At 36.2% G+C, this 26,168-nt stretch overlaps 1 protein-coding gene across 1 annotated transcript; it reads right to left on the bottom strand.

Annotated features, from left to right (window-relative positions):
- On the bottom strand, positions 1-26,168 carry LOC121970986 (protease Do-like 7). The gene is made up of 22 exons (XM_042522025.1): positions 25,737-26,168; positions 25,580-25,650; positions 23,742-23,876; positions 22,784-22,842; positions 17,726-17,762; positions 17,399-17,524; positions 15,641-15,730; positions 14,339-14,404; positions 14,125-14,181; positions 13,973-14,038; positions 13,255-13,362; positions 12,909-12,989; positions 12,738-12,787; positions 10,057-10,222; positions 9,022-9,525; positions 6,004-6,186; positions 5,827-5,929; positions 2,924-3,094; positions 2,760-2,839; positions 2,459-2,686; positions 228-443; positions 1-162 (listed from the first exon to the last, which is right to left on the bottom strand). The coding sequence occupies exons 1-22, from the start codon at positions 26,023-26,025 to the stop codon at positions 1-3; spliced, it is 3,048 nt and encodes a 1,015-aa protein (XP_042377959.1). The 5' UTR covers positions 26,026-26,168.

Genomic DNA, 26,168 nt, shown 5'->3' with positions numbered 1-26,168 from the left:
TTACCTTGCCACATACACACCGTGACCTTCTTCAGGAAGAAAACCAAGTGCACGAACCGCTGAATGTGGGTCCTGAATTACACATCCACACCAATTCAACATGCGAGTTGTTCCATTGCCATCCCTTATGTCAGTTCCAACAATAATCTCTCTTTCTTGACCCTATATCAAGAGAAAACTTAAACTCAGCCGTTTCTTAATATATTCTGAATCAAGTAACTCATTACCTGACGTAAAATAGTCATTTTAAGTTCTCCAGCATTGTAGTCACATTTGTCTAGCTCCCTGCAAGCATTTTCTATGTCAAGAAAGCATGTAACTGGTTCTTTATTGATTGCCAGAATCATGTCCCCTTGCTCCAACAGACCCTCAGCCTTTGATCCTGCTAAACAACCTTTTACCCGCAGAACCTGCCTTCTAATAGGATCCTTTTTGGCAAGGGCCTGCAATAATAGAAATATAAACTCAAACTATGGAAGTAAGTCAAAGATAAGCCCTTAGATACAAACGGATAATTGTCACTTTTGCCCAACTGAATAAACTATCTACAAGAGCATAATAATTAATAAGCATGCTTTGTTAGATTAGTAGAAAAGTCAATACATTACATTATGCTATATTATCAAACTTTAATCCGTAAATGTGAAGGATAAGAAGTATGTTTCCAAGATTGTCTAGCTACAATGATTGCAAGAGTAGATAAACTCATCATAGGATCCATTTACAATGTCATCACAAGTACTAAGGGAGTGTTTTTTTTTTCCTAGGAATAGGAATCAGAATGGAAATCATAGTATTGTGGAATGGGAATGGGTATGAGCATGGATATCACTCATAAAAGTAATATTTGGTTAGTTGAATATTTTCTATCGGAATAAATTAAAATTTTGTTTTTTACCCTTAAATGAAAATAAGAGAAAAAAAATTAGATGTGAGAGAAAGTTGAATGTGAGAGAAAAATATGATGAGAGAGACAGTATGATGAGGGAGAAAGTGTGATGGGAAAGAATGAAGAGAGAGAAAGTGCGATGAGAGAAAATGAGGAAAGAGAGTGTAATGGGAGAGCGCATGATGATAAAAGATGAGAGAGAATGAAGAGAGAGAAAGTGTAACGAGAAAAAATGAGGAGAGAGAATGTGATGAGAGAGATTGAGGAGAGAGAAAGTATGATAAGAGAGAAAGTGTGATGAGAAAAAATAGGAAAGCAAATGTGATGGGAGAGATTGAGGAGAGAGAAAGTATGATGAGAGAGAAATGTGACGAGAAGAAAGAGAAAAAAGAGTGTGATGTGAGAGATTGAGGAGAGAGGAAGTATGATGAGAGAAAAAATATGATGAGAAAAAAAAACGAAGAGAGTGATGGAAGATATTAAGGAGAGAGAAAGTGTAATGAGAAAAAAGAGGAAAGAAAATATGATGAGAGAGATTAAGGAGAGAGAAAGTGAGTAATAATATGAGAAGAGAAAAAATATGATGAGAGAGAATTAAGGAGAATAAATATAATTTGATATTTGATATTAAGGGAAAAAATTTTAGTTTTGGGTCAAGGGTATTTTTGGAATAAGGGAATATTTTGATTGTTGAAAATAGAGTAATGACTCATTGAATGGGGGAGACATAGGAATGAGTTATTACCCAATTATAAGGATTCATTCCCTTATTTGTATTTCCATTTCTATAATCCAAACATCAACAATGACAATCAATGATTGTTATTCCTATTCCCTACTCTTATTCCCTTAAACCAAACACCCCCTAAGTTTTAGCATTAACAGTGTGGTAAAAAAATTACTATCATCTAGCTGAGGTTACAGCATACTAGATTTAGGATAAAATTTTGCATGGAATTATTTGTTTAATTTAGTTCTTTAAACTGCTAGACATAAGTTAACATTTTTTAAGTTATATGACTTGTATGCAGCTTAGTTGTACAATTGCATGCCATTTTATACACTATCGCATGTATGCTTAACATATGTTATTAAAAATGTATTATTTAAAGAAAATGAAAACATTTTACGCCTTATTAACTTATCAAATTAGTCTAGTACCAAGGAATATATACTTGGCAAACGTAACAACACAAATAAGTGAAAATAGTAGACATAAGAGTGTAAAGTATTATTACCTGCAAGCAATTAGAGGTACTCGCAAGTTAATAAAATGAGGAGAAAATTGATTATTTTTAAAGAAGTTTCTGGAAGTACTTTAGTTACACAAGTTGGATTTAATTTGTTTAAGACATAAGCAATAAAGAAAAATCAAAATGCACATGAAACACAGAAAGAAAGATCACAAGTAAACTAAAGCAATACTCAAAATATGATCCTGAAATGTTTACACTGATAAAACTTGGTCTAAGTTATAAAATTGATTGAAGTGCATTCTATGAATCAAGTGACATTAAATTCATTTAAGAGAATCAAAGAACAGCAATTAGGAATGAGTAAATGGATTACCTGCACCCATCCGTCACTGAGACCAAAATTTCTAGCCTTTGAAAGCAAGGTAGGAAAAAGCTCCACTTCCAGAATTCTTAGAGATGGCATCGGTCTCTTTACACCGTTGATGAGAAGAAATGGACCTGGTTCCTGATGGACAATCTTCTCAAGAACTTGACTAATTGCATAGATGGGTATGCCTCTAACAAATTGATGATCTTCCAAAGAGCTACAACCATATTTCAACTGCACCATATATCATGAAAAGTGCTATTCACAAACATGTCTAAAAAAAATATTTACAGTTATACAACTTTACCTGAGTAGAAAAGCTTGCCCATAGTGCTTGAACCATTCCTTGTTCATTGGTAAGCACGCCAGAAAAGGTACTACCAAAATCTGGAGTCAAAACGTCACTAAATACATGACAATTTTCATAAAAGCTTTCCGATACATGACAAAACTGAATTGCAATACAGTTACCAGTATCAAGCTCAATAACTTCCATATTAGTTGCTCGATACCGAGGACAGTCAGCTGAACTAATATTTAGAGCAGCGCATGGATTGGTAACAATAGACTTCCTTGATGTTGCTTGTAAACTTCTACTTAATCCCACAAGATATACAGAATCTCCCCTCTGTAAAGCAGGTTCTGGAAGATAAACAAGAAATTATCAAAAAGATTAACTATAATTAAGAAACTGCCACACCATCTCTAAGAACCAGTATGTGAATTGCTTATACCTTAGCTACTTTGTAGAGCAAGCAAATACCAGTCTAATAAATATTTTAGCGGAAATACCTTGGATGCATCTTAGTACCTTAAGTCCTAAATGGCTTCTCTGCAATGCTTCTCAATAAAACTAATATGTATTTGTTACTTTGTTTCTTAGTTACAGTCTAAAGGGCATATAGTGTTTGAAGACTTGTCACTTGGTATGAAATATGGGGCAACAAATTAGTTTTTTTTTTTCCCGTTCTTTAGAATGCTGTGTTATGTTGTGACCGTGAGGATCCAAGCTGGACTTCAGATCGCAAGGAACCAAAATATATATCCGCTAGGTTAATGATGCTAGTTTGATATATAGCCCATATGCTGTAGTTATTTGTATACGTACCCACCATCATTCTCATTGTTAACCACCAAATCATAATCCATCAGGATAGCTGTGTCTCTTTACAGACCTATTAACAAACCATCAAAGTACAATGCTGATTTTATCAACTGCACCTTCTAACAAATGTGTCCATATTAAGTCAACGTCATACATTTGTGTGTACCTTTAAGGCTTTAACCATTAATCAAGCTTCAAGTTAGTCAATCAAGCTAACAAATGTTTTAATGGTAAAATACTCACTTGCAACAAATAGTAGACTTGCTAAAAGAATGACAATTTCTCATGTACCATTAGAATGCAATATTGCCATCTAAAATATCATAATCATTCTCCACCTTAGATCAAATAGAGCTTCTGAGATGGTTTCAGATGTTTAAACATACTACAAATTCTTAAAGAAAGCAAAAGTACAGTGGAAACAAGAAGACATTAAAAAATGTACTGAAAAGAGGATGGAAAGTGTTGCTCTTATGAGTACCTTTTTGAAAAATAAGGTCAAGATTAGAGATATGGTAGATCATAGAAAACTCTGGTAGAGCAGCATAGTCTAGAGTGGCAGTAGCATTGTTGAAACAGGCTAAGAAAGTCTGCTCTATGTTTGGAGTAACAATCTTTAATTTTAATTGCTATACCAGAAGAAGGCATGGAAAGTGCCTCTACTATTGTCTTGGATGTGAGTGAACAAAAAAAAAGTGGACTCAACTGTTAAATTGAAACAAAAAAAACCGCCGTAACTTGAGATAGCAGCGGTAGTCATTTTTGCATCCTGGTCTAACACTTGACAAACATAAGAGGCAACTTATCACTACTTAAGGACAAGACAAACAAAGCAAGTTCACCCATGTATAAAAGGTCTGAGTGCATATCTTGTGTAACGAGACAAAGGAATAAAGAAAAAAAAAAAAAAAAACACATGTGATTTATACATGATAAGTGTTACACCCCAATTTGACTAAACAATAAGAATACTACTGTGCATAAATTTTCTTACAAGATCCATCAAATAGAACAAGTGTTTTTTAAAATCAAATGTAACAACAATACAATCGTCTGCCTATCTCTCGTCCAAGTCTTTTCTTAATATGGATAGAAATAAAGTTGGTGCCAGTTGCACGGCTAGTGCTTGGATGTGCATGTAACGGGAAGCAGAATCAATCACATAAATAAACTTTGAAGGTAGTAGAGATGCTTGGATAGGAAGGAATTGTCAAAGGAGGCTCTGCCTTATATCTAGTCTTTTGACCTTAAGAAGGGAGCAGGTTGAAGAACCTACAGCAGAGAACATGCAATAGAATTGCGAGCATAGTGAGATGTACTAAGAATTCAAGTGCCAGATGCAGAATGAATGTGTGAGCACATGAAGCAGTGTATGTGAGAAAAGAGAGGGAGGAATATGGGAGTTATGTGCAAAGGAAAAGTGATAACCTGGGATGCAGTGGACAGCTTCACCGTGCTATGGCGCAAATTGCAGCAGGTGCCAGGAAGAGGAAAGCATACAGAATAGTAAGGCACAAGAATGAAGTGTCCTAGGAACCAAAAGTATCTAACATCAAATCAAGTTAAATAGCGGTCTATGTTGTCTGGGACAACAAGAAGAATATGGGATTATGTCATTGATAAAACCAATTTATATGTTAACCATGTGACTTCGACCAATATTCTACAAAATGCCTTCTCCTAATTGAGTGGGCAGTGAGCAAAAAGACAGTGAAAGATGGCCACAGCCAATTGTCTATAAAGGCTTGAGTTCAATTGCATTGATGAACACGTAGCCAGCACTAGATGCAAACAATTAGATGGAATTGGTTTGTTCTAAATTTTAATTTGTTGCACGGTGGATTTTTTGTGTTACTTTCCATTCTGAATTTTTTATAATTTTCTTTGGTCATTGTCTGATTCTTGAATGAACAGTCCATTTACTTACCTTGATTTTACAGTCCTAACATCAACACTTATCAATATATGAACATACTTGCATTAAACTAACTGCTGATACAAGGGTATCCCCATCACAGAAAGTAGGGAAGTCAAAGAAATGATTTTAATTGTTAATACTCTCTTTATAAATGTTCCTACAGACATGCCCTTTTTTTAGCAATGAAGACACAAGTCAAATACCCAGAATATTCTCATCTAGAACGAGAAATAGAATGTCACATAGTATTAATTTTTTAATCTTGTTTTATGTAAATAATCAATATAAGTTGCACAAAATAATCATGCATAATATTTTTACAACAAAAGACTGTCCTGAAAATAAACTAACCAGGAAGAAGTTCAGCTGCATGAACACTGGAAGCACCTACCCCCAGAGCAGAAGGGTCATATGCAACAAGAGCATAATTGTGAACCGGGTGCAGGAAAACAACCTGAGGAAGTTCTGTAAGTGCAATTGCATAATCAGCATACTGACCTACATTCCAATTAATCAATGAACTCTTACCTCTCCCGGAATTTCAATAGGATATGCAGCAAATGACAGCATTACATCAGACACAGATACGGCAACTGTATTCTTGTCAACAGCAGCTAAACCCATGGTTTCTGAATGATGAACAATAACTCCTGTCCCAAAAAAATGTTGAGAGTGGACACCATCAATCATACATGATGGTGGTACATGAACCTGCAGGCGAGACATTATCACACAAGATTGCAAGAATAAGCATATTCATTAATACAAACTATTAATTACAATGCAACTTCAAGAAACTAATAATAATTTCAGATAAAGGCAACAGTGAATCCTCAGACTAAGAGAAGAGGCATTTCACAAAATAGTTAAAAAAACATATTTATGATGCAAAAGCAATACTGTGATCCAAACTTAAAGAAGTAACTCAAGCACATTAAATAAAATAAAATGCAAGCCTCTTTAAGTATAAAAATGAGACGAGGATTATCTCACTGTAAATGTGCTAACTTCTCGTTCTTTATAAATTACAAAAATAAGCATCTGCAGAAGTAGAGAAATCAAGAATAACTATTTTTCTATAACTAGATAAATACCCAGCGATTTGTGGTAAAGTATACAATGCTAAACTAATTCAATATATAAAATATTAGAACTAATAAATCAGATGATACGATCAATTGAATCAAACATCATTTAAAAATAATATATTAAATTATCTAGAAGTATATGATCATTGTAAATACTTAAGCAATGTCAATTCTAGCATGCAAGTTTGATAGAAAAACCATGATCACAAAGGAAAAGATCCAAGTTTCTTTCATTCATTCTAGCAACACAAATAACTAGAATTTTTACTTGGGAAATATTTTAACTGCATTCACTCTTTATACAATTGTCAAATACCCCTTTGATCGTCCTCATCATGTATAGGCAATGATCCCTTGCATGCGCTGCTGTTGCTGGGCGAAATCCCCCCTGATTTACCTCCCTTCCAGATGGTGAGGGGCCACCCTGGAGGGGTTGTCAAGGTGACGGTCTCACCTTTTTGCTGCCAATGATCAAATACCCCCTCAACCTAAACTCATGTTGGTGCCAGTGATTGCATCTTGTCGTGCTCAACCCTCATGGACCTCAAGGCACTCCTCTTTGATGACCCTGATCCTCCCCCTTCCACCTTCTCATGAAGCATGGGCCATTGAGCTCGCCATGTTGTACCATCCCTCCACAAAGATTTAATCCTAAATGTTTGCTTACCTATTTTACCTTCTAGTTTCATTTCCATTTAATTTTCTACTCTTAATTTACCTTTTATTTCATTAATAAACATCAAATTCTCCTCTCAACTACCATTGATTCTCCTCATTATCACATTCTCCATGGTATTTCTTTTCAGCCATCTTAAATGCATCTGTTCAACTTCTCTATAATTCCTTTTTTGTCAGTCAAAGGTATCTAAATTTTACAAAAAAAAACAAAACAGAAAAAAAATAAGTAAAAAGCAATAATATATATAATCCTAAATTCTTTGGTGGTCCATTTTATAGTCTAGATTCATTAACAAAATCTTGATCCAGATACACATTACACATCATATTCACATTTGGAGCTTGAATAAAAGCTTATCATACAATCGGGGCAGTGATACCTAGAGTATCTATAAAATTCTTGCATTCTGTCAATAGTAATTCTTAGTTTCTGTCAGCTCACTCTTCGAGGAATTCACTAGGTCTGTCAAAATCATCCTGGAATCTTCAGTTACCAGTATTGCAGATCAAGCTGCAGAACTCCATGATAGAGCTTATCAATGCAGCCAATGGAATGTTGTTATTACACAGATGATGGTGTCAATAGGCAGCATGAGAAGCTGAGGAGAACATTGACAACCTCTTTCTTGGATTCAATGAAACCTACATGTACAGTTGCTGATTTTCTCCACCATGAGCTTGTTGTGATTACCATTTCTTAGCATAGACAATGTAACGGAATTAAGAAAGATGGATGAAGAAAATAAAGCAGAGATTTTTTTTGTGGCTATTCTCTAGAGTGGTTTATTTATAGTAATTAACTTGCAATACAGAGTGAAGTTGAAGGGGTTGGAAGATCAAAAGACAGTAAAAGAATTCAAAGCATAGGAGTTGAATTAATGAAACTGGAAATCAAAGTCAGTGGGTTCACATAACATTGATTGTATTGACATTTTCTGCATGCTTTGACCAAAAAAAAATGCATGTCTATGTCTAATTCAGAAAAAAAAAATTCAGGTTCTTTTCATCGTTTTATAGGTATATCTACATTATCTGATGTTACATAGCTAAAATTTCAAACCATTTATGTACTGATTAAAGCCTGACAGAATACCTCAATAATAACAGTTTTATAAGCTTAGCACAAGAGTTTGTGTATCATAACACGCATTAGTTGAGTATCCAAGACTTGTTGTAACCTGAGTGGATATCTAATTGAAAAAGGCATCAAAAGAAATTTATTACATCAAGCATTTCAGTTACAATGTCCTTATTAGTTTCTACCTAAATATTTGCACTTCATTTCTGGCTTTAATACAACTCACTCACTCGGCACCCAACTTGTTTATAATTGAATATTTAGAAAACAGCTGCCTGCCTTCATATGTTCTCTGTTCTTATCAGCCAACTCACATACTTCTAGCAAAAGCACATAACATAACCACTAAAGTTAATAAAAACTCAAACAAAACTAAAGGCAAACTTAATGAATTATAGTGTAGAGTAGAGAAAAATCTGCACAGTGATCAAGTTATATGCTTTGAGTAGCATATGTCAGTCTTATATTATCAAATCATATTCTGTTCATTAAAAATCAATAAATGCTCTTCTAACCATCCATACCTTTCTGGGATAAAAACCAATAGTGAAGCATCACTGGTAACAGGAAGCAGAAGAATACATAAATAAACAAAACTCAAGACCAAACATCAATAAATAACTGTAGCATAAAAATTTTCAGCTGAATGTAAAAGCTAAACCAGATAGCCCAAAATATTGAAAAAACAGACAGCTCTCCTACCTCAAACATTACGAGAGTGGGCTCTATCGCCTGTTCTGCAATTGAAGCATTGGTTCGAACTGCTACCTGATGATGCAAAACCTCAGTATCTTCCAAGTTGGGTTGACGCTCAAAGTTTTGATCTTTGAAGTCATTTGAAGCTACATTAGAGAATAATCTTCCTTCTACTATCGAATCTTCCTCCAATCGTCGCCTTTTTTTCTCAGTAAAAGAACCATCCCCAGAAATTGAATCATCAACAATATTTTCATCATCAGTCTGCATTCTGTTACACCTATTCTCCCAGTTCTCACTCTTGTTCTGATGATCATCTTCCATTTGTTCTGCAGCAATAACCGGCGTTCCAACAGAGGTTGTGCTTATTCTACCACAGTTAACAGTTGAAGACAATAAGGTGGACTCAGGTATAGCTGGTCTAGCCACCCACAGCCCTGTGCTATCATCACGGACATATAGTTGTGGAGGGGCATACCATTCGTGGCGATCAACTGTAACCAAAACTGACTGCAGACAAAATTTGATAATTCCAGCATAAAATGATTGAACTAATTTAGTACGATATAACCAAGGACAGACTAACAGTAACTTTAATTTCACAGATAACGAGTGCACAGGGAAAGAAAAAATGTTATCCTGTCAAAATGGAATACAAAGGTTACATAAAACTAGATCTCATGAAAGGGAGTCTTGGCATAATGGTAAAGTTGCTGCCGTGTGACCTAGAGGTCACAAGTTTGAGTCTCGGAAATAGCCTCTTGCAAAGCAAGATAAGGCTGCATAAAATAGACCCTTCCCTGGACCCCGCATTGGCGGAAACTTTGTGCACCAAACTGCCCTTTTTATGAATAAAAAACTCAAAACTATTTAAGAAAAGGATTGTTGCGAGGGAGAATAGTGCTATGTAATTGAAACTAGAAGTTTTGGCTTGAGGTAATCTAAGTGTTAATGACAATGGCATATATAGCAAGCATGAAATTCTGAAAAAGGAGAATAGCACTATCTGCGAGAATAAGCGGACAAGAAGATAAACAAGACCTTGTTCCGGTGACGATCCACATGGCTCACATATTCTAAAGGCACACGTGCACCTCTACATAATCTAGATAAAACTGATATGAACTCATCTATTTGTGATGTCTCTTCCCCAGCAAGCTTCTTGATAATGGCATGGCGTGGAACACCAGCACGAGAGAGGATATACCTGAAGGACATAGTTTAACTACTTGGCCATTAGATTATCAAATACAAAGCATGATGCACTAGAATTACAATTTATGGTGAATATCAGAAACACATAAAACCAAACTTACGGACAAAAATCTTTTGGAGGAAAACTGCTATTATAACACATCAATTTAAAGAAACAACAAATTACATAATAGTGAGACATGTAAGAAGCCAAAGCCATGATTATGCATTACATGAAAATCACATGAACTTGAAAGTGCATGGACCACTAAATGTGGGGAAACAATAAAAAAAATCTAATATTGCATTGCAAAAGTGTAAAAAAAAAAAAAGGATAGAACAACAAGCAACTGAGAAGTCTGCTTTATAACAATCTAGAGAACCAGCTATGGCCCCTCTAATCAATGTGTTTAGACCACTCATGTTGATTGGTCAAACTTATGATTTACATCTCATTCTCGGTCAACCCCATTGATCGCATAGTTTTTCATTCCATAGAAACATATTTTGACAATCAAACATGTAGACATGGTAGATAATAAACTTGATCATGTGATGCAATTCTACCACCCGAGTACCCACTCAGCTACGCCTGAGGAGGCAATAATAAACTTGATCATGAATTACAACGAGGGTTTAAATATTGAGTCATGTTGAACAACACGTCTAAAACATACAACTCCACGAGCAACTTGATCATGAACTACAAGGAAAATTTAAATGTCAAATCGTGTTAGTTGGCATAACTGACATATACTGTTCCACAAGCCAATCGGCCGTAAGAATCCATCAAATATACAATGCATCCATGGCTTCTTCCGTGATTGTGAGCACTGTCTTCTTCCGCGAGGTCTATGCGAGCAAGTTAGAGATGGTGTGGCCCCTTGGCTGGCATAGCATCTTCTTTTGCAATGCTTTGAGCACAATAGGAGCCCCATAATTTCCTGTGATGGTTCTACAGAATAAGTGTCTTCTTTCACAATGTAGAGTGTACTTCCTTCAGCTCTATCTCATGCGATGGTCTTTCTCTATCTCCCTCAGCTAGTCACTACCTTCTCATCTACTTTTCAAATTCTTGATTTCTTCTTCTCCTTTACAATTTCTTCTTATTCTTCCTATATATTCTTCCTCTTCTTAATCAGTGCTCGAATCAGCACAGAAGCACAATACTGAAAGCGAATCATTTGAGCTAGGGGACAATACCTAGACCAAAACTATAAATTGATCATGGACCTTTAATCAGACTCTCAAACCATGTCATCAACATGGTTAGCTTATCAAACATTGATTGGAACATTGACAAGGTTATAAAAGGTGGTTTTAGGTGGCGGTAGGTAGTTGACCCACTATATAGCACCTAAGAGATAGACGGGGCGGCCTATATCAAAATAGTATTAAAATAAAATAGAGAAAAGTAAAAAAAAAAATGGCATATATATTTTTATATATACACGCACCAACGGCATTCTATTAGATTTTTTTTCTTTTTATTAATTTTAGGTACATTAATATAGATGTTTTGACACATTTGTTGATCCAAAATTGTAAATATAGTGAGGTCAATAATTAAAAATATTATTGCAGCAACAACTATGATATATGTGGTCCCCTCCAGCATGTTTAAAACAATGCCCAAGTAGTTGTGCAAAACAATATCAGATATATTTGCATATTCTCACCAACATTGTATTAATCAATCAAAACAAGTCTACAAACACAAATAAATGATAACTAATAAGTAAATATATAACAATAACACATATCATATTTCACATTGAAATAAAGAAACCCATATGACAAAGTTAGATAAACATATACCACAAAGGAGGATGAATGTGATTAGGCTTCCATCAAGCAAACCAATTAAATAAATAAGCCATTTTTTAATGAATCAATCTGGACTACTTGGGCCACCTAGGCAGAATGTCGCTGAGGACTCCTAGGCGACTACTTTTTGGGACAACCGACTAAAGGGACTGCATAATTGCTAGGGAAAATTGTTCCTTCCATTCCCTCCTAAGAGACTGCCTATAGCACTTTTTAGAACACTGCACATTAGTTTCATAAATGCATTAAAAGAATCCATAACTCACTAGTTGGAATGTCCATTTTCAAGATATAAAGGACAGAAGATGGCCAAACAGCAATACAACATATATCCAAACACTGAAATTCTATGTAAAATTATGTATGAAAAAGTTTTGCACAAGATATTAGGGTATTGATTGTCAAACAGTGAAACATGAAATGCATTGTAAGCATACTGCATTCAGAAATTTCCTTTGAGATTAAGTGTGATGGATATACTGACATGACTTATTATCCAAGAAGGTAATGCCAGATATATAATGATGAATATTTCACTAATACTAAGATGAAGATGTGTCCCATATTAAGATGCATTATTAAAAAAAACAATTGCAGTTGACATGTAGCCATGAGTGCTGAATGTATAGTAATAATTAAGGAAGCAAGTGATCTGACATAAAAAAAAAAAAAATATGAGCTTATTTGACAGAAAAGCATACCCTGTATCTGCAACATAGACAAGGCCACATTTGAAACGAAAATTTCGAGCCTGTTTAAGACGAGGAATGTGTGAGAATCTTTGATACATTTAGATCCTATTTATGCACAACTCCTAACCAAGTACCATTTGAGAGTTTTATAAGTAAAACATAAATTGAAGAGACCAACACCTGCTGATATGAGAGAGGATGAATAACTGCACCACTCACTTCAAGGAAGTAATTTGGTGTTATGGAATGCAAATCTTGAACCTGAAGCATTAAAATCTTAGTTGGTACTTGACAAAGCATAAAAACAATTTAATGAACATTTGAATTATAAATGATATTAGATTGATCGAGGTAGCATTTTTAACAAAGTAGCAACAGATTATCATATGCATTAACTGAAAATAAAAATTCAAGAGAATGTAAAGATTGCAATACTTTCTCAGATAAGGGATTCAAACGGCAACCTACGGTGTCAGTACGATGGACACAATCACTGAAAAAAAGAGAAACTGTATTTTAATTTTACCTTCAACTTCACAGTTAATGGAATTCCACCTCGTTCTATCTGCAAATTTATGTCCCCTTCCACATTGTTATCAAGCAAAGTCTCCAATGTCAGAAATTGAGTAACCACCTGCACTTAATGTAAACATTTGAGATACACTTATGATGAGCTTATTTTTGTAATAGGTTCATTTTCTAGGATGCATTCCGATACCAAAACCATAAGACTTAGACCAAGTTAATAGTAATTGGGAAAGAGTTGCAAGCTCTATTTTAAAGATTTTTTTCAGTAGTAATCAAGCAAGTTTTAGTCCCAAAAAAATTCCTTCTCCTCTTTCCACTTCCAAAAAAATCCAACTTCTCTTCTCTGAATGATTGAATTTGCCTCTATGGTTGGTTTCTAGTTATCTTCCGATGTATTATCTGATCCTATGTGTATTTAGACACACAAGGCTATACACCGTCTAAGGCATACTTGACTGTCAAAGTGGCCTGGCACCTGCCTACGGATTTTGGGCCGCACTAGTTCCCCTTGGAATCCTATAGCAACAGAAATACTAGTACAGTATTAAGAATGTGTTCTAAACAGGGTACTAGAAAGAAGCACAATTGTGTGGAACAACTATCATGAGAGAGCCTCATATGGCAAATACAAGCCAAGCAATGATTCCGAGTTGTGTCTGCCAGAATCGACAAATTTGATGTATCAATATTGAATGGCCAAAGTAAATTGAACTTACCTCCCCATTAACATGAACAAGCACATCACCAGGTTCAAGATGCTTATGAGCAGGACCACCAGGAACCTGCAATAATTTCCAAACTAATCATAATATATTGTATCATTAAACAAAGTAACAACAACTCTTCAATGGGATTAAGAGAAACTAACCACAGATTCAACAATTAACATTCCTGTCTCTCCAGCATGAGAAACAAGCCTCACCATCTAATCATTAGAAAAGGTCAAAGTTTTAAAAAAACGAAGTTGATTTGATAGTAGAGTATGGAATACTAAAATAAGAAATTGGGATATTGGAAACTAACTTTTCATTCAGTATATATCATTCTGAATGTTGTATGTATTCCAGTAATTGTCTACATACCTTCTCAGTCTCATTTTTAAGTCCAAGTCGCCTTGTTTCATCAAATCCTTTGTGAACAAAAGTTACCTAAAATAACCCAAATTAAACAAAATGCTTTACAGAAGCATGAACTAGACAAATAACAATTGTTTCAGTTGACTTGCTAAGATTTAAATAGATTCTAAACTAGCATTGCTAACAAGATCCGGAAAGGTCACCAAAACACAGGTCACCAAAACACAGGCATTCCACAGAACATAGTTCTAGTGAATCAACTGTATGATGGATCACATGTCTATCATGTAGCAAAAGACAATTCGCTCGCCCCAGCGCCCCCATCAACCCCTCCCTAGGCCAATATGGAGGAGGTAAATCACGGATGGCTACTAGCCATTAGCGCAGATAGCCAAGATATAGGGGAAGGCATGCTCGGACATGACGAATTTCGACCCCAAGGTCTCATGTGACAACACCCCATGTCTTAACCACCGCACTGCCCCGAGGTTACACATCACATGTCTATCATGATACTTAATATGAAAGGTTAATTATACATTTCATGCAGCAACCAACAAACCAATAACTTTGGAAATGCAATTGGATTCTCGTGAGAATTAGAAAAACTTGAGCTTGTAGAAGAAAAAACAAGATACTATCCATCTTGTCTTCTGGCAGACACAATTCTATAGTACATATAATCAATTTTTATTAATGCGGGTGTTTTACTCTTTGAATGAGTCGTGCCACCTTTGTTCTACAGTGGAATATTTCCAACATCGAAATAATGACAACCTAGGATGGACATATATGTAAAAAACACCTAAGCATACTTGCAGTAAATTTGCTCAACATCCTGCTGTCATTATTGCAACAAGTTAAGGTAAGGATCTCCACACAAAAAATTACTATCATTTGGCATTTAACATAAGAAAAGATTATGCATCAACTTTGATATTTGATGCAATCTTAAAATGTGTACTAGGTCAGATGGGGATCTAAAGTCAACATAAAACTGTGTCTATGAAATATCACTCATCTCTCACAATCCAACCTCACATGTAATTTCATGTAAAGATTCACATAAATTGTAGCAGTTCAAAAATATGATAAGCATTAATGAAGAACATCCAATTGATATTGTAAAAATGAAGAATGTAGAGATACATGTACGCTGCATAAGAGTGCAGGATTTGCCCAGGAATAGTACAATTGCATCGCCAAATTATCTAGCATATGTAACTGTTAATTCCTTCAAATTAAATCTTCCATTAACGTCATAGAACGCATAGAGAAAGAGCATAACAAATGTCCTGAGAAAACAACCTGAAGTGTACCACGAGGAATAGCAATAGAATTCGGCTTGCTTCCAAATGAACTCCAATTTGTTTGAATTAATGATAATGCCCTTACAACCTGCAAATAATTCAAACTGAACAAGACTACAAACAAATCGAGATGAACAGATAATTTCCTAGAAACAAACATTTATTCATATTGTCATAGACAAATAGTTGCATGAAAAATTTTGATATAACTAACAATGATTGTTCTCTTATAAAAATAAAAATAAAAAGTTGCACAAGACAATAAACGCCAGACAACCATAAATTCCATAGTGGCTTCCAGCATTGGAAATATAAAATCTTGTCATGATGCAGCTAAACTATATTTGTATCCAATAAATATTACAGAGATGCATGTAACGAAGCAAGAAAACTGTGATGCTAGAGTGCTAATTTGATAGGTAACTGTTGACCCAAAATTGGCAAAATTCCTAGCCGGCGGCTTATGATGCCTAATGGTGGCTCCACCAGCACAAGCAACCCTTTCCACCTGGATCACCATGACCAAACTTAAGGTTACTATGATACCATATATAATGACCTGACTAAACTGAGATAACTGATCCAACTTGATAGGCTTGAACTGTTAACCCAAAATTCTTAAGCTCACACTAGCGGTAATAGACTCCATGATTCTAGCAAACAGCTCATGCCTAATGGTGGCGCCATCATCACAAGCAATCCTTTCCACCTGGTTCACAACAACCAAAAAAAAATGATTAACCAGGTCAGGTAGCGTCGAACCTGGGTGACATACCCGACCCCACTGAAGTTTCCCACCAGCCACCTAGGAAAATCGGGAAAGTGCACATGGAGGCCCATCCTGACAACTAGCATTCTCAGATCTGCTACCCATTAAGGAGAACATATCTTCTCTTAGGTTTGGTTGTTGGTTCACAACAACCAAACCTAAGACTAAGGTTGCTATGGTACCATATTTGATGACCTGATTAAACGGAGACAACTGATCAAACTGAATAGTCATGAACTAATGACCATATTCTTAAGCTGACATTAGATAGACTCATTTTTGCCTTATAAACTTTCCTCATTAGCCCACACCCTTAAAAGTGAGATTAAACTTAGATGTTACACTGCATAGTGCACAAAACTTATCCCATATTCCTTTTTATTGGAAAGGCAGTGCAATAACTTTACAAGCACAGCAGTTGCATTTTTTATGGATCATTACTTTAGAAAATGCAGAATGATTTTATTATGAATTGTGTCAACATTAGTTAAATTATAATTTATTTAAAATAATTTATATCTTTAAATTAAGAACCTGATATGTGGTTGACCATTTGTGCATTTTGCAATGACCCAACCATATGGCATCCACTTATATTACTTGGACTAGGGTACAAGTATTGGGCAGAATCTTGATCCAGCATAGGTAAGAAAAATTAGAAGAAGAATTCAAGTCTCGGAGGTGTCCACATAAAAATTTGAAAATATTGCTCATACCATCAAAAAAAAAGATGACATTACAATATAATATACAAATAATAAAAAGGTAAATCTAATAAGCCAACATGAATAAACAATTCATTAGATGCATTATTGGCCCCAGACTGAAATATGATATTATCCTCCACCAAACCAAATATCTACATATTCATAAGTCCTAACCCTGCAAGATTAACAATATTTGTGTGCAAAAGTCAAGTATGTTTTAGAATGGAGTATATCATGACAGTATTTAGAATCAATAAACATAGTGGACAAAAGAACTGACTCTTTCTAGAGGAAGAAAAAAGGCAGAAGCACTAGATGATTTGCTCCCGGCATTTAAGGCAACAGCTCTTCCTTGGCAATCAATGACGGGCGATCCACTCGAGCCACCTTTTGTTCCAGATGCAGCCTGTATTGAAGGAAAGAACTAAAATGTCAAAATTCTCAAAATGACAATTTAAATTACATGTGCTAAGTAAGAAGGGAAAAAAGCGATCCTGATTTTTTTTCAATGCATTTTTAATCTCATGACTGGTAATTTATAAAATGGACAAAATACTGAATCCACTATTTTCATGATTAGCTTTTGTCATGTCCAGGAAGGTCATACCTGCATGTAGAATGTGTTGAAGTCGTTATATCCATCCCTGTATTGACAATTTACAAAAGTAAAAAAAAAATAAAACATTAAATGAACAAAGAGAAAAAAGATTAAAAACTAGGACGTTAAGAATGATCAGTGCGTCCTAGTACTGAAGCACGGGCACCCAAAGAAAATATTGCAGAACTTCAACTATAAGCCGTAGCAAATATTTAACATGGATGTTTGTTTTCAGAGTTCATAGTCTAAATACCAATATCAATAATTTCACATATGCGCTTAGAACTCACTAACAAAATACAGCTAACAAATTGATGCATTTCTAACTCAAGTGCTCAAGAATTGAAGGTAATGATAACAAAAAACAATATCCAAGATCAGTTGGAGATATTGTCCACAGAACCTATCAGAATATATTAGTGTAGAATTATAAAGAAGATAAGTGTTGGAATTAGGCATGTGAATAGATCATATTGGTCAGCCTTCAGGATCACCACTGGTTTTGTTAGATATAGCAATTAAATAATAAGTGTCAATTAGGAAATTACCTTGTAAAATTTTCTGAGATTTTTTAAAAAAAATTCGGGATTTAAACCGAATTCGTATGTCATGTTTAAAGGAATAAATCTATTAGACTTAGAGGAAGCCTGTTTGGAATATCACTTAAGTGGGAGTTGATTGATTTAATTAACATAAGGTTATAATTATTAACCTAAGTATATATATAAACCTAACTCTTTATTTCCTTTTCCTTAATGCCCTAACTCCCGATTCACGCCGCCGACCCTCTCCCCATCGCCCTGCCGCCGCCGATCCTCTCCCCATCGTAGTCGCTCTTCCTCTTCTCCAAACGGTCATACACAGCCACTGTGGCCAAACGTGGCAAGCTGTGACACCCGCAACCATGTCCTGCAGTCAGCTAGTCCACATTCGCCACCGCCTTGTATTTGCCATCGGCGCTGAGCTTTTGATCAACGTTTTTCTTTCTCTTACCCGTTGTGGGTGATCAACAGCACGTGTCGCCTCCCCTCTTGCTCACGACCACCGTTGTGTGTTGTGCTGTTGAGACGAGAGAAGAAGAGGAAAGGAAGATGAAGGGAAAAATCACAAGGGTTACACCGAGAAACCACCACTACTTGCCTTCCCTTTTGTGCCATCAGGGCCGCACTAGCGATCTTGTTGACCCTTCGTTGGTGCCAAGCCCAACTAACCAACTGTCGTTCTTCCTCTGCTTCGGCCATCACAGCCTTTGCGACCAGACATGTGCAACAATCAGTGGCCACCATAGTTGGTTCGTGGTCACCATTACCATGTGTTTCTACCGGCGACCCAACTCACCGTCGCTAGCCATTACTTCGTCGGCTGAGTCGCCGTTGTTGGACCTCAGTCGTCGCCCATGCGTCGCCACCGGAGAAGAAGAATGTGGGTGACGATTAGATTCATTTCTTGATTGAGCCTAGGTTTAATAATGATTAATTAGGTTCATTATTTGGTAATCGGAGTTTGATACACAGTTTGTCGGATTAGAATGAGAATAGTTGAGATTGATAGTAATTAATCGGAAACGATTAGAACTTCTAACAGAGGGTTTAAAAGCGATTTAGGATTTGTTTTCGTTACCCGATCTATGGTAGATCTAGGTTTTGATTGTGTTATTTGTTGCAAATTTTTTATTAGAGACAGGAGCTCATATTGAAGGGCATTCAGCACGAGACACAAATAAAGGTGAGTATTTCTTCCCTTGCTCTCATTAGTATGCTGACCTTAGTTCATGCCTTATTACTTTGGTTGGTAGCTATATTTACCTCAACTCTATTCGCACTACTACATGAGTTTGATACTTGTTTGCTTAATCTTTAAGTTTGTATCCATGAAGTCATGTTTTGTTTTCATATCTTGTAGGTGTACATACATGTGTGGTGTGTACAGTAGGATGATTGACATGTAGCTATTCATATCTTGCAGTTGTATACACGTATATGGTGTGTACAATAGGAAGATGCTTATGTTTTGTTATTCATATCTTGTAGTTATACACACGTGTGTGGTGTACAGTAGGAAGATTGTCATTTCAGCTATTCATATTATGTAGATGTACGCACATGTATGGTGTGTACTTAGATACTTTCTCATTATGGCAATGCATATTTTGTTAGTAGTACACGTGTGGTGTGTGCTGATGATAGTTATCATATTAGATATGATTATGTACCATTCCATAGAGTTCATATATTCTTGTTGATGTGGTTGGTTACTATGTAAGTAATATTACATTGTTTATTTCCTGTCGATTATATCTCCCCGTTGCGATAGGGAGAGTCGTCAATGATTTGGATATGTTTATTTCATATGATGTTGATTTATTTGCTACACTGTTATCATTAGATTATTATACCTTGGACTACCCATGGGGTCATCCGTGGTAGAGCGTTATCCTACAGACAGGGACTGACATTTCGAACTGTCCATGGGACCATCCGTGGTACAGCGTTCTCCCATAGTCCATAGCTATATAGCTAGGTGTCTTGATCATTTGTATTTCTTGTGGTGGAGCCTTGCTCCCACATATGCACTGGTACATGCTTATGATATGCAGTACCCATGTTGATCATTACCTAACACTACTCATGGTTAGGGGTGATCGTAGATCAGGTTGGTTCAATTATTGGGGTAAAAAATTATCCGGCCCTACTAGATCAGATAATGCAATATCAGGACTCTACATCCAGCCCTATATTTGGCGGTTCTTATGTATCAGATATCCGGCAGTTTGTCAGTTATTTGGATATCCGACCTTATATCCAATGAAATATAAAAAATAAATATAAATACAACAAAAAAATAAAATATTTTAAAATGATAATAAACATTACTCATTACACGTTGTAGTAACTAATCGGCAGTAGCTGCTACAACGTGTAGCAGCTTTTATGAATAATTTATTGTATTTAATTAAATAAACAAGGTAATTAATGAATTATTCACATTATTAAGTTTAATATATGTGTTTATCATGGAGTTATGGGATATGAAACAGTGGGTTGAAGGAGATTGTGGATAGTGGATTAATGGAGGAGACATGAGATGAGAACGAGTCCTTGGACGTTACACCGCTCTTTTTGACTTGCACTTGAATCATTAATACATTAATTTTCCTCTGTTGATCTCCAAATCTACACGACATTCGTGAACATTTCATTAGTATAAGTGAGATATTATTTTGATTAAGGGTGATCGCGGATCAGGTTGGTTCGGTTATTAGGGTAAAAAACTATCTACCCTACTAGATCAGATAATGCAATATCAGGACCCTACATCCGACCCTATATCCAACAGGTTTATTTTTTTCGGTTCGGTTTGGGTTGGTATGAGCGGGTTGGTCGCTTTGGCAGGTTGATTGCTCACCCCTACTCATGGTATTATTTGCAGCTGAATAGGCTGATTATGTAGTAGATGCATACTTATGTTATCTTCAAATGATGAGTATTTCCCTTAAGACTATATACCTTTTTGAACTCTTTACATTAGGTTGTTCTTGCACTATCTCTTCCTTATTAACCGCAGAGTCATTTGAACTCACTACCTTGTTGTATTCTTTTCTCATGTAGTAGATAGATGATATATGGAGTTTGCTTAAAGATCCTGACCGCTAGTCCCACGTCGCATCGAGAGTTTTCCCCGCGATTACTTATTGCTTCTTGGTTTGCATTTTGGTTTTTCGGACTTGCTCATGTAATAAATAACTTGTCTGTGGATTTTGGTCTTGTGGTATACTATTCATTCGATTATGGTACTTGTCATGTTAAGCCGTGCAGGCACGCAGTTGCTTCAGTTTTTATGTTGAGTGGATTTCGTATATCTCTCTATTGTGTAGTTAGTTACATTTATCTTCTGTTGTTGTGTTTATTCCTGCTTGTAGACTTGTATCATGTTGTATCTATTATTGTCAAAGGGGGTACCGTCCATTTCGTTAGACAAGTACACCTCCGGGGCGTGACAGGTTTGATCACGTCGCTAGACTGTAATCAAAAGATTAATCCATATCCCATCAAGAAAATTCAAAATTCAGATTCAACAACAGTCAACGAATAAGAGGACAAACTTAGTCCAATGAGAGAACAAGATTACAAATTTATTCCAGTGGTCAATACCAGAGAAAAAGTTGGTAATGAGTTAGCTAATGAAAATGGAAAAAAAAAAATCCATTTGTATGTCTAACGACTATTATACTCTATAATATAACCATTGGATGAACAAAATCAAGGAAGAAAAAAAGAAGACAAGACCAAATCAACCTTCAGAGAGAGAGAGGTATGATATTATGAGTGAGGATGAACTGTCCTCATAAATGGTACTATAGTCAGAAGAAAATCATGGTAGCCAAGGGAGGAAAAATCATATATTGGGAAGAGATAGAGGGAGAGCGAAAGGCAAGAAACCATCATCTGCTATTGTAAAAAAGGTGAAATCGCTCGCCCCAAGCGCCCCCAGCGCACCCAACCCAAGGTCATCACAAGAGAGGTAAATCACGGTAGCCGAGAGGGCAAGTGGTGGGTGGGGTGAGGTACACAGGGTCCGAAGGTTTATGCCCTGACATCCCTGTGGCAAGAAACCATCATTGTGCAAAAAGGCGGGTCCCGCCGCCCAGCGGCCCCCTAGGCCTGGCCCCATAGGGATCCTAGGAGGAGGTAAATCAGCGGTGAATGCTGGCCCGGTTAAAACGTGGTGTCTCCGGATTTAACACAGCCGGCCCAGATTATTCATCCAGTGCGCGTCCGTGGACCTTCGACCCTACGACTCATTGTGCAAGGATGCCACGCCTTAACCGGTTGATCCAGCCCGCGGGGGGCGGCAAGAAACCATCATTGCATAAGAGGTAAAGGAGAGAGAGAGTCATATACTGGGGTTTGTAATGTACTTAGAACATATGTTAATTAAGATTACTCATAATTCGTATATTTATTCAGAAAAAAATTGTTTATTATACCGTCAAGAAATTCATAGTGTAACAGGATTGAATTTAGAAATGATCCATAAACTAAGAAAAATCAAAAAGACATAACATACTTTTTATAATGAGGAGCATCCCTATCCAGACGAGCAAGAGTACCCGCCAAAATGGAGACCTGAAATTTTATTAAGCCACAGCATAAGATACCACAAACTAGATGTTTGAACAAACACTTTTAACTAAGAGTGGTGAGTATGTCTTGAAACAGACGGAAGCAATTAAAAATCTCAAGTTGAAGGTATGGTTATAATTGGCAAAATCTGCCAATACTAATATGGATTGTCCAAGCTGGATCAACATGGCAATGGTTGATCCAAGTTTTACCACAAAATCGGTATCTTAAAAAGATTGAGAAGTTAGAAGAAAAAGAAACTAGCAATTTTAAGAAAGTGGCCCAAAATTGGTTAGATTACATTAGAAAAATAGATAAAACACATTGAACTCTGGTCAATTTAAAGTCAATAGGGATGAAATCAAGTTAGAATATGGCCAAATTGAGATGACTTTTGAAATTTTCCCTTTAATCCCAACTTAATTCTTAGAGACGTTGCACAAGAAGAAAATCTGATTTATGTTATATTTATTTAAGTCTATATATTATTTTCATTGCTATATAGCTAATATAAAATTGATATGATTTATTATGCAAACCAAACTGAACTAAGCTGAATGGAGAATTTCCAAACGACCAAGAAGCTCAAGATTTGACTTGAAGATGCTGACAAAAAACAGATGCCTTTCAGCTTGTGGATTCCTCTTTCCAGAATAAGTCATTTTCCAAGTATAAACTACTTATAGTTACCTGTTGTACGACTAAGTCTTTTTGTTGCCTAGGAAACACAATGAAAATGGAGAAGTCTTATAAATTATTTCCAATGTAATAAATGCAACTTTGAAAACTATCATCTCAAGCTTACTAAGTACATGGACCCAATTAATAAGATATCAAATTTGATAGATAAGAAAGCAATTCAGTGTCACTCCATTTTACAAATTCTATCACAAAAGATTTACCTTCTCACCACTGTCATTCCCCACAACTCGTATTTCCAATCCAACACAAGCAGCTTCAGGTGTAAGAGGAATCTCCTCATACAGCAAGAATTTGATTGCTTCAGGGTCAAAACGAAAGAAACCAAAATCGTGTATCTAGATAAAATCAGAAAAGTTTAGAATATTAATTAATTTAAATAAAAGGAATCTTGGAAGAAAAAAACTCAGACATGCCCCAATCAATGAGCAGGAAAATGGCTTACAACAAAGATGTGTAATGAGTGGCTTGAGAGACATAATGCTAACACCCCATGTAACACAATTTAAAGGAACAAGTAAAATGATCAACCAATGACCATGTCCCTACATATTATGTAGAGAAATTATACAATGTGCCATCACATGGATCTACATCAGTCATTTACAAAACTACCTAAAATCAAAAGTAATGCAATCATCTCAGAGCAGCTTGCTTTGCATCAACTGAACGAACACTCAAGCAGCAACTATGTCTAAGAAAATGCCAGACCAATAATAATAAACTAGGAAAATGTATAATAACAGCTACAGCATCTGTATGGAAGCAATTCAATTAACTGGCAGTTCCTCATCATGTATAATAAATTAAGAAGGAAATTTAAATTGATCCACGCTTCAGATTGATTGTGAAACTTTGGTGCTTTGACTCTTCATCTACTCACCCACATGCGCCCCAACACTTTGAGTGGACGCTTCACGTTTCTTTTGTTCACACATACATTTTAAAAAAAAAACACACACGAACATGTTGGACACTCATATGCAAGTCCTAATCATATAGTAACGAACACCAATTGTTCGCATCTATTTTATTTTCCTACAGAAACAAGAGGCTAATGGAGCATCAACATGTAATACATTGAGGTAAAGAACAAAAGCATCAGTTTGGCCAGTTCAGGCAATAAAAAGTACCCAAAAGACAGTAACTCTAGACATTCAGCTAGTACTTTGAGAAATTCTCCAACTACTTGAGGAAGAAATTTTGGTGAAAGAAAATCACAAAAATTCTATATAGGCATACATCATCTTTTCCCCTTTTCTCTTCGGTTAGTTATTTCCACTGCCTTATCAGTATATCATACTGATCCAATAGCAAAAAAGATACAGTGAAATGATTTGCATTAGGAAATAGTTTATCTCCTCTAAGTTTGGACCTCTATTTAAGACACAAAGTTGAAAATAAATAATGATGACAAACAAAAGGGGTAAAAAGACATAAATTCCATTAACTATGACAAATTTTATGAATGTTTTCTCTTTCCTCCTAACGCAAGGATCACTGTGTACAAATTGAAGACTATAGCCACTCCTGTATTCAGTTCAAATTTCCAATTTTACTGAAAGTGCAAGAGCCTATGAACTCAAAACTAGTTATATATTCATCACAAAGTGATCCTGTATTCACAAACATAAGGACAAACTTCAGAACTACAAAGTAATGATGCAAGATATAGGAAAAAACCATCAAAGCTAGTTAACTGGAGATAGAGAAATGGAAAATGGATTGGGGTACAAATAGATCAATCGATAAAAGTCTGGTTGCTCGGTGAACACTAGCATATGAAGCAATCAAGAAGAGAGAATAAAATCTTCGCATATAAAACTATACGCAAGCTCTTATCTGAAAAAATAGCAAATAACAAAAACAGAAATTCAGTTAGATGATCCAATTTATATCACTACGTTAATGAAATTGCAATCAAATTGGCATACTACAAACTGACGAGATACCTATATACAGAATAAACTTGGCTAGATGAGCAAATGAACAACCAATAAGTTAATGGAAATGCAATAAAATCCATAAACTACAGTCTTACAGGATCCCTATATATAGGATACACTGGAACCTCCTCGCGATTAACGAACATCGCCTCCGCGACAACAGGACCTGCAGCAGCCATAAGACGCGGAAAACAGATGTGAATGCGATTGTGGCGTCGATCTGCTAGAAAAGTAGAGGTCAAAAAACAGTACCGGGCTTGACCACATGACGGTTGGTCAGGATGATGCCTCGAGCCCTATCGACGACGAAACCGGTGGCGTAGCTGGCCCCGGCGGTTTCCGTGTCGAAGGCCCGAGCGGCGGTGGTCCGCAGAACCACCACAGCAGGCACAACCTTCGCGAGGGCACGGCGCCATGCCTCCGAGGTGGCGGATCCTTCCCGCCCTGGATGCGCGTCGACCTCCATCGCCAGATCCCCCTTCATGCACGAAGCATCCATCTCCTCTGGCCCCGACATCTCGAGCGCGTCCCCTTCCCTCATCGATAGAGAACCTAGCGATCAGATCCCGTCCGTGGATTCAACTTCCCGTTGGGGGGTTAGGGTTCTTGAACGGGGGATCGGAGGAAGGGGGAGAAGTGAGGAAGGAGTGGTGGAAGACGTAGACTAAGAGAAAGAGAAGAAAA

Source organism: Zingiber officinale, chromosome 4A, assembly GCF_018446385.1.
Source record: "Zingiber officinale cultivar Zhangliang chromosome 4A, Zo_v1.1, whole genome shotgun sequence".
Classification (NCBI taxonomy): Eukaryota; Viridiplantae; Streptophyta; class Magnoliopsida; order Zingiberales; family Zingiberaceae; genus Zingiber; species Zingiber officinale.
The sequence above is the reverse complement of the archived record's forward strand: the minus strand, read 5'-3'. Positions and strand labels throughout refer to the sequence as shown.

Excerpts from the sequence above, each read along its gene's own strand:
- LOC121970986 (XM_042522025.1), bottom strand. The coding sequence starts at position 26,025 with ATGAGGGAAGGGGACGCGCTCGAGATGTCGGGGCCAGAGGAGATGGAT. Across the intron at positions 15,731-17,398 it reads TTTTTCTTCCTCTAGAAAGA|GTTGTAAGGGCATTATCATT; the intron begins GTCAGTTCTTTT and ends AATTATTTGCAG. Across the intron at positions 14,405-15,640 it reads TTCCTCGTGGTACACTTCAG|GTAACTTTTGTTCACAAAGG; the intron begins GTTGTTTTCTCA and ends GGGTTATTTTAG.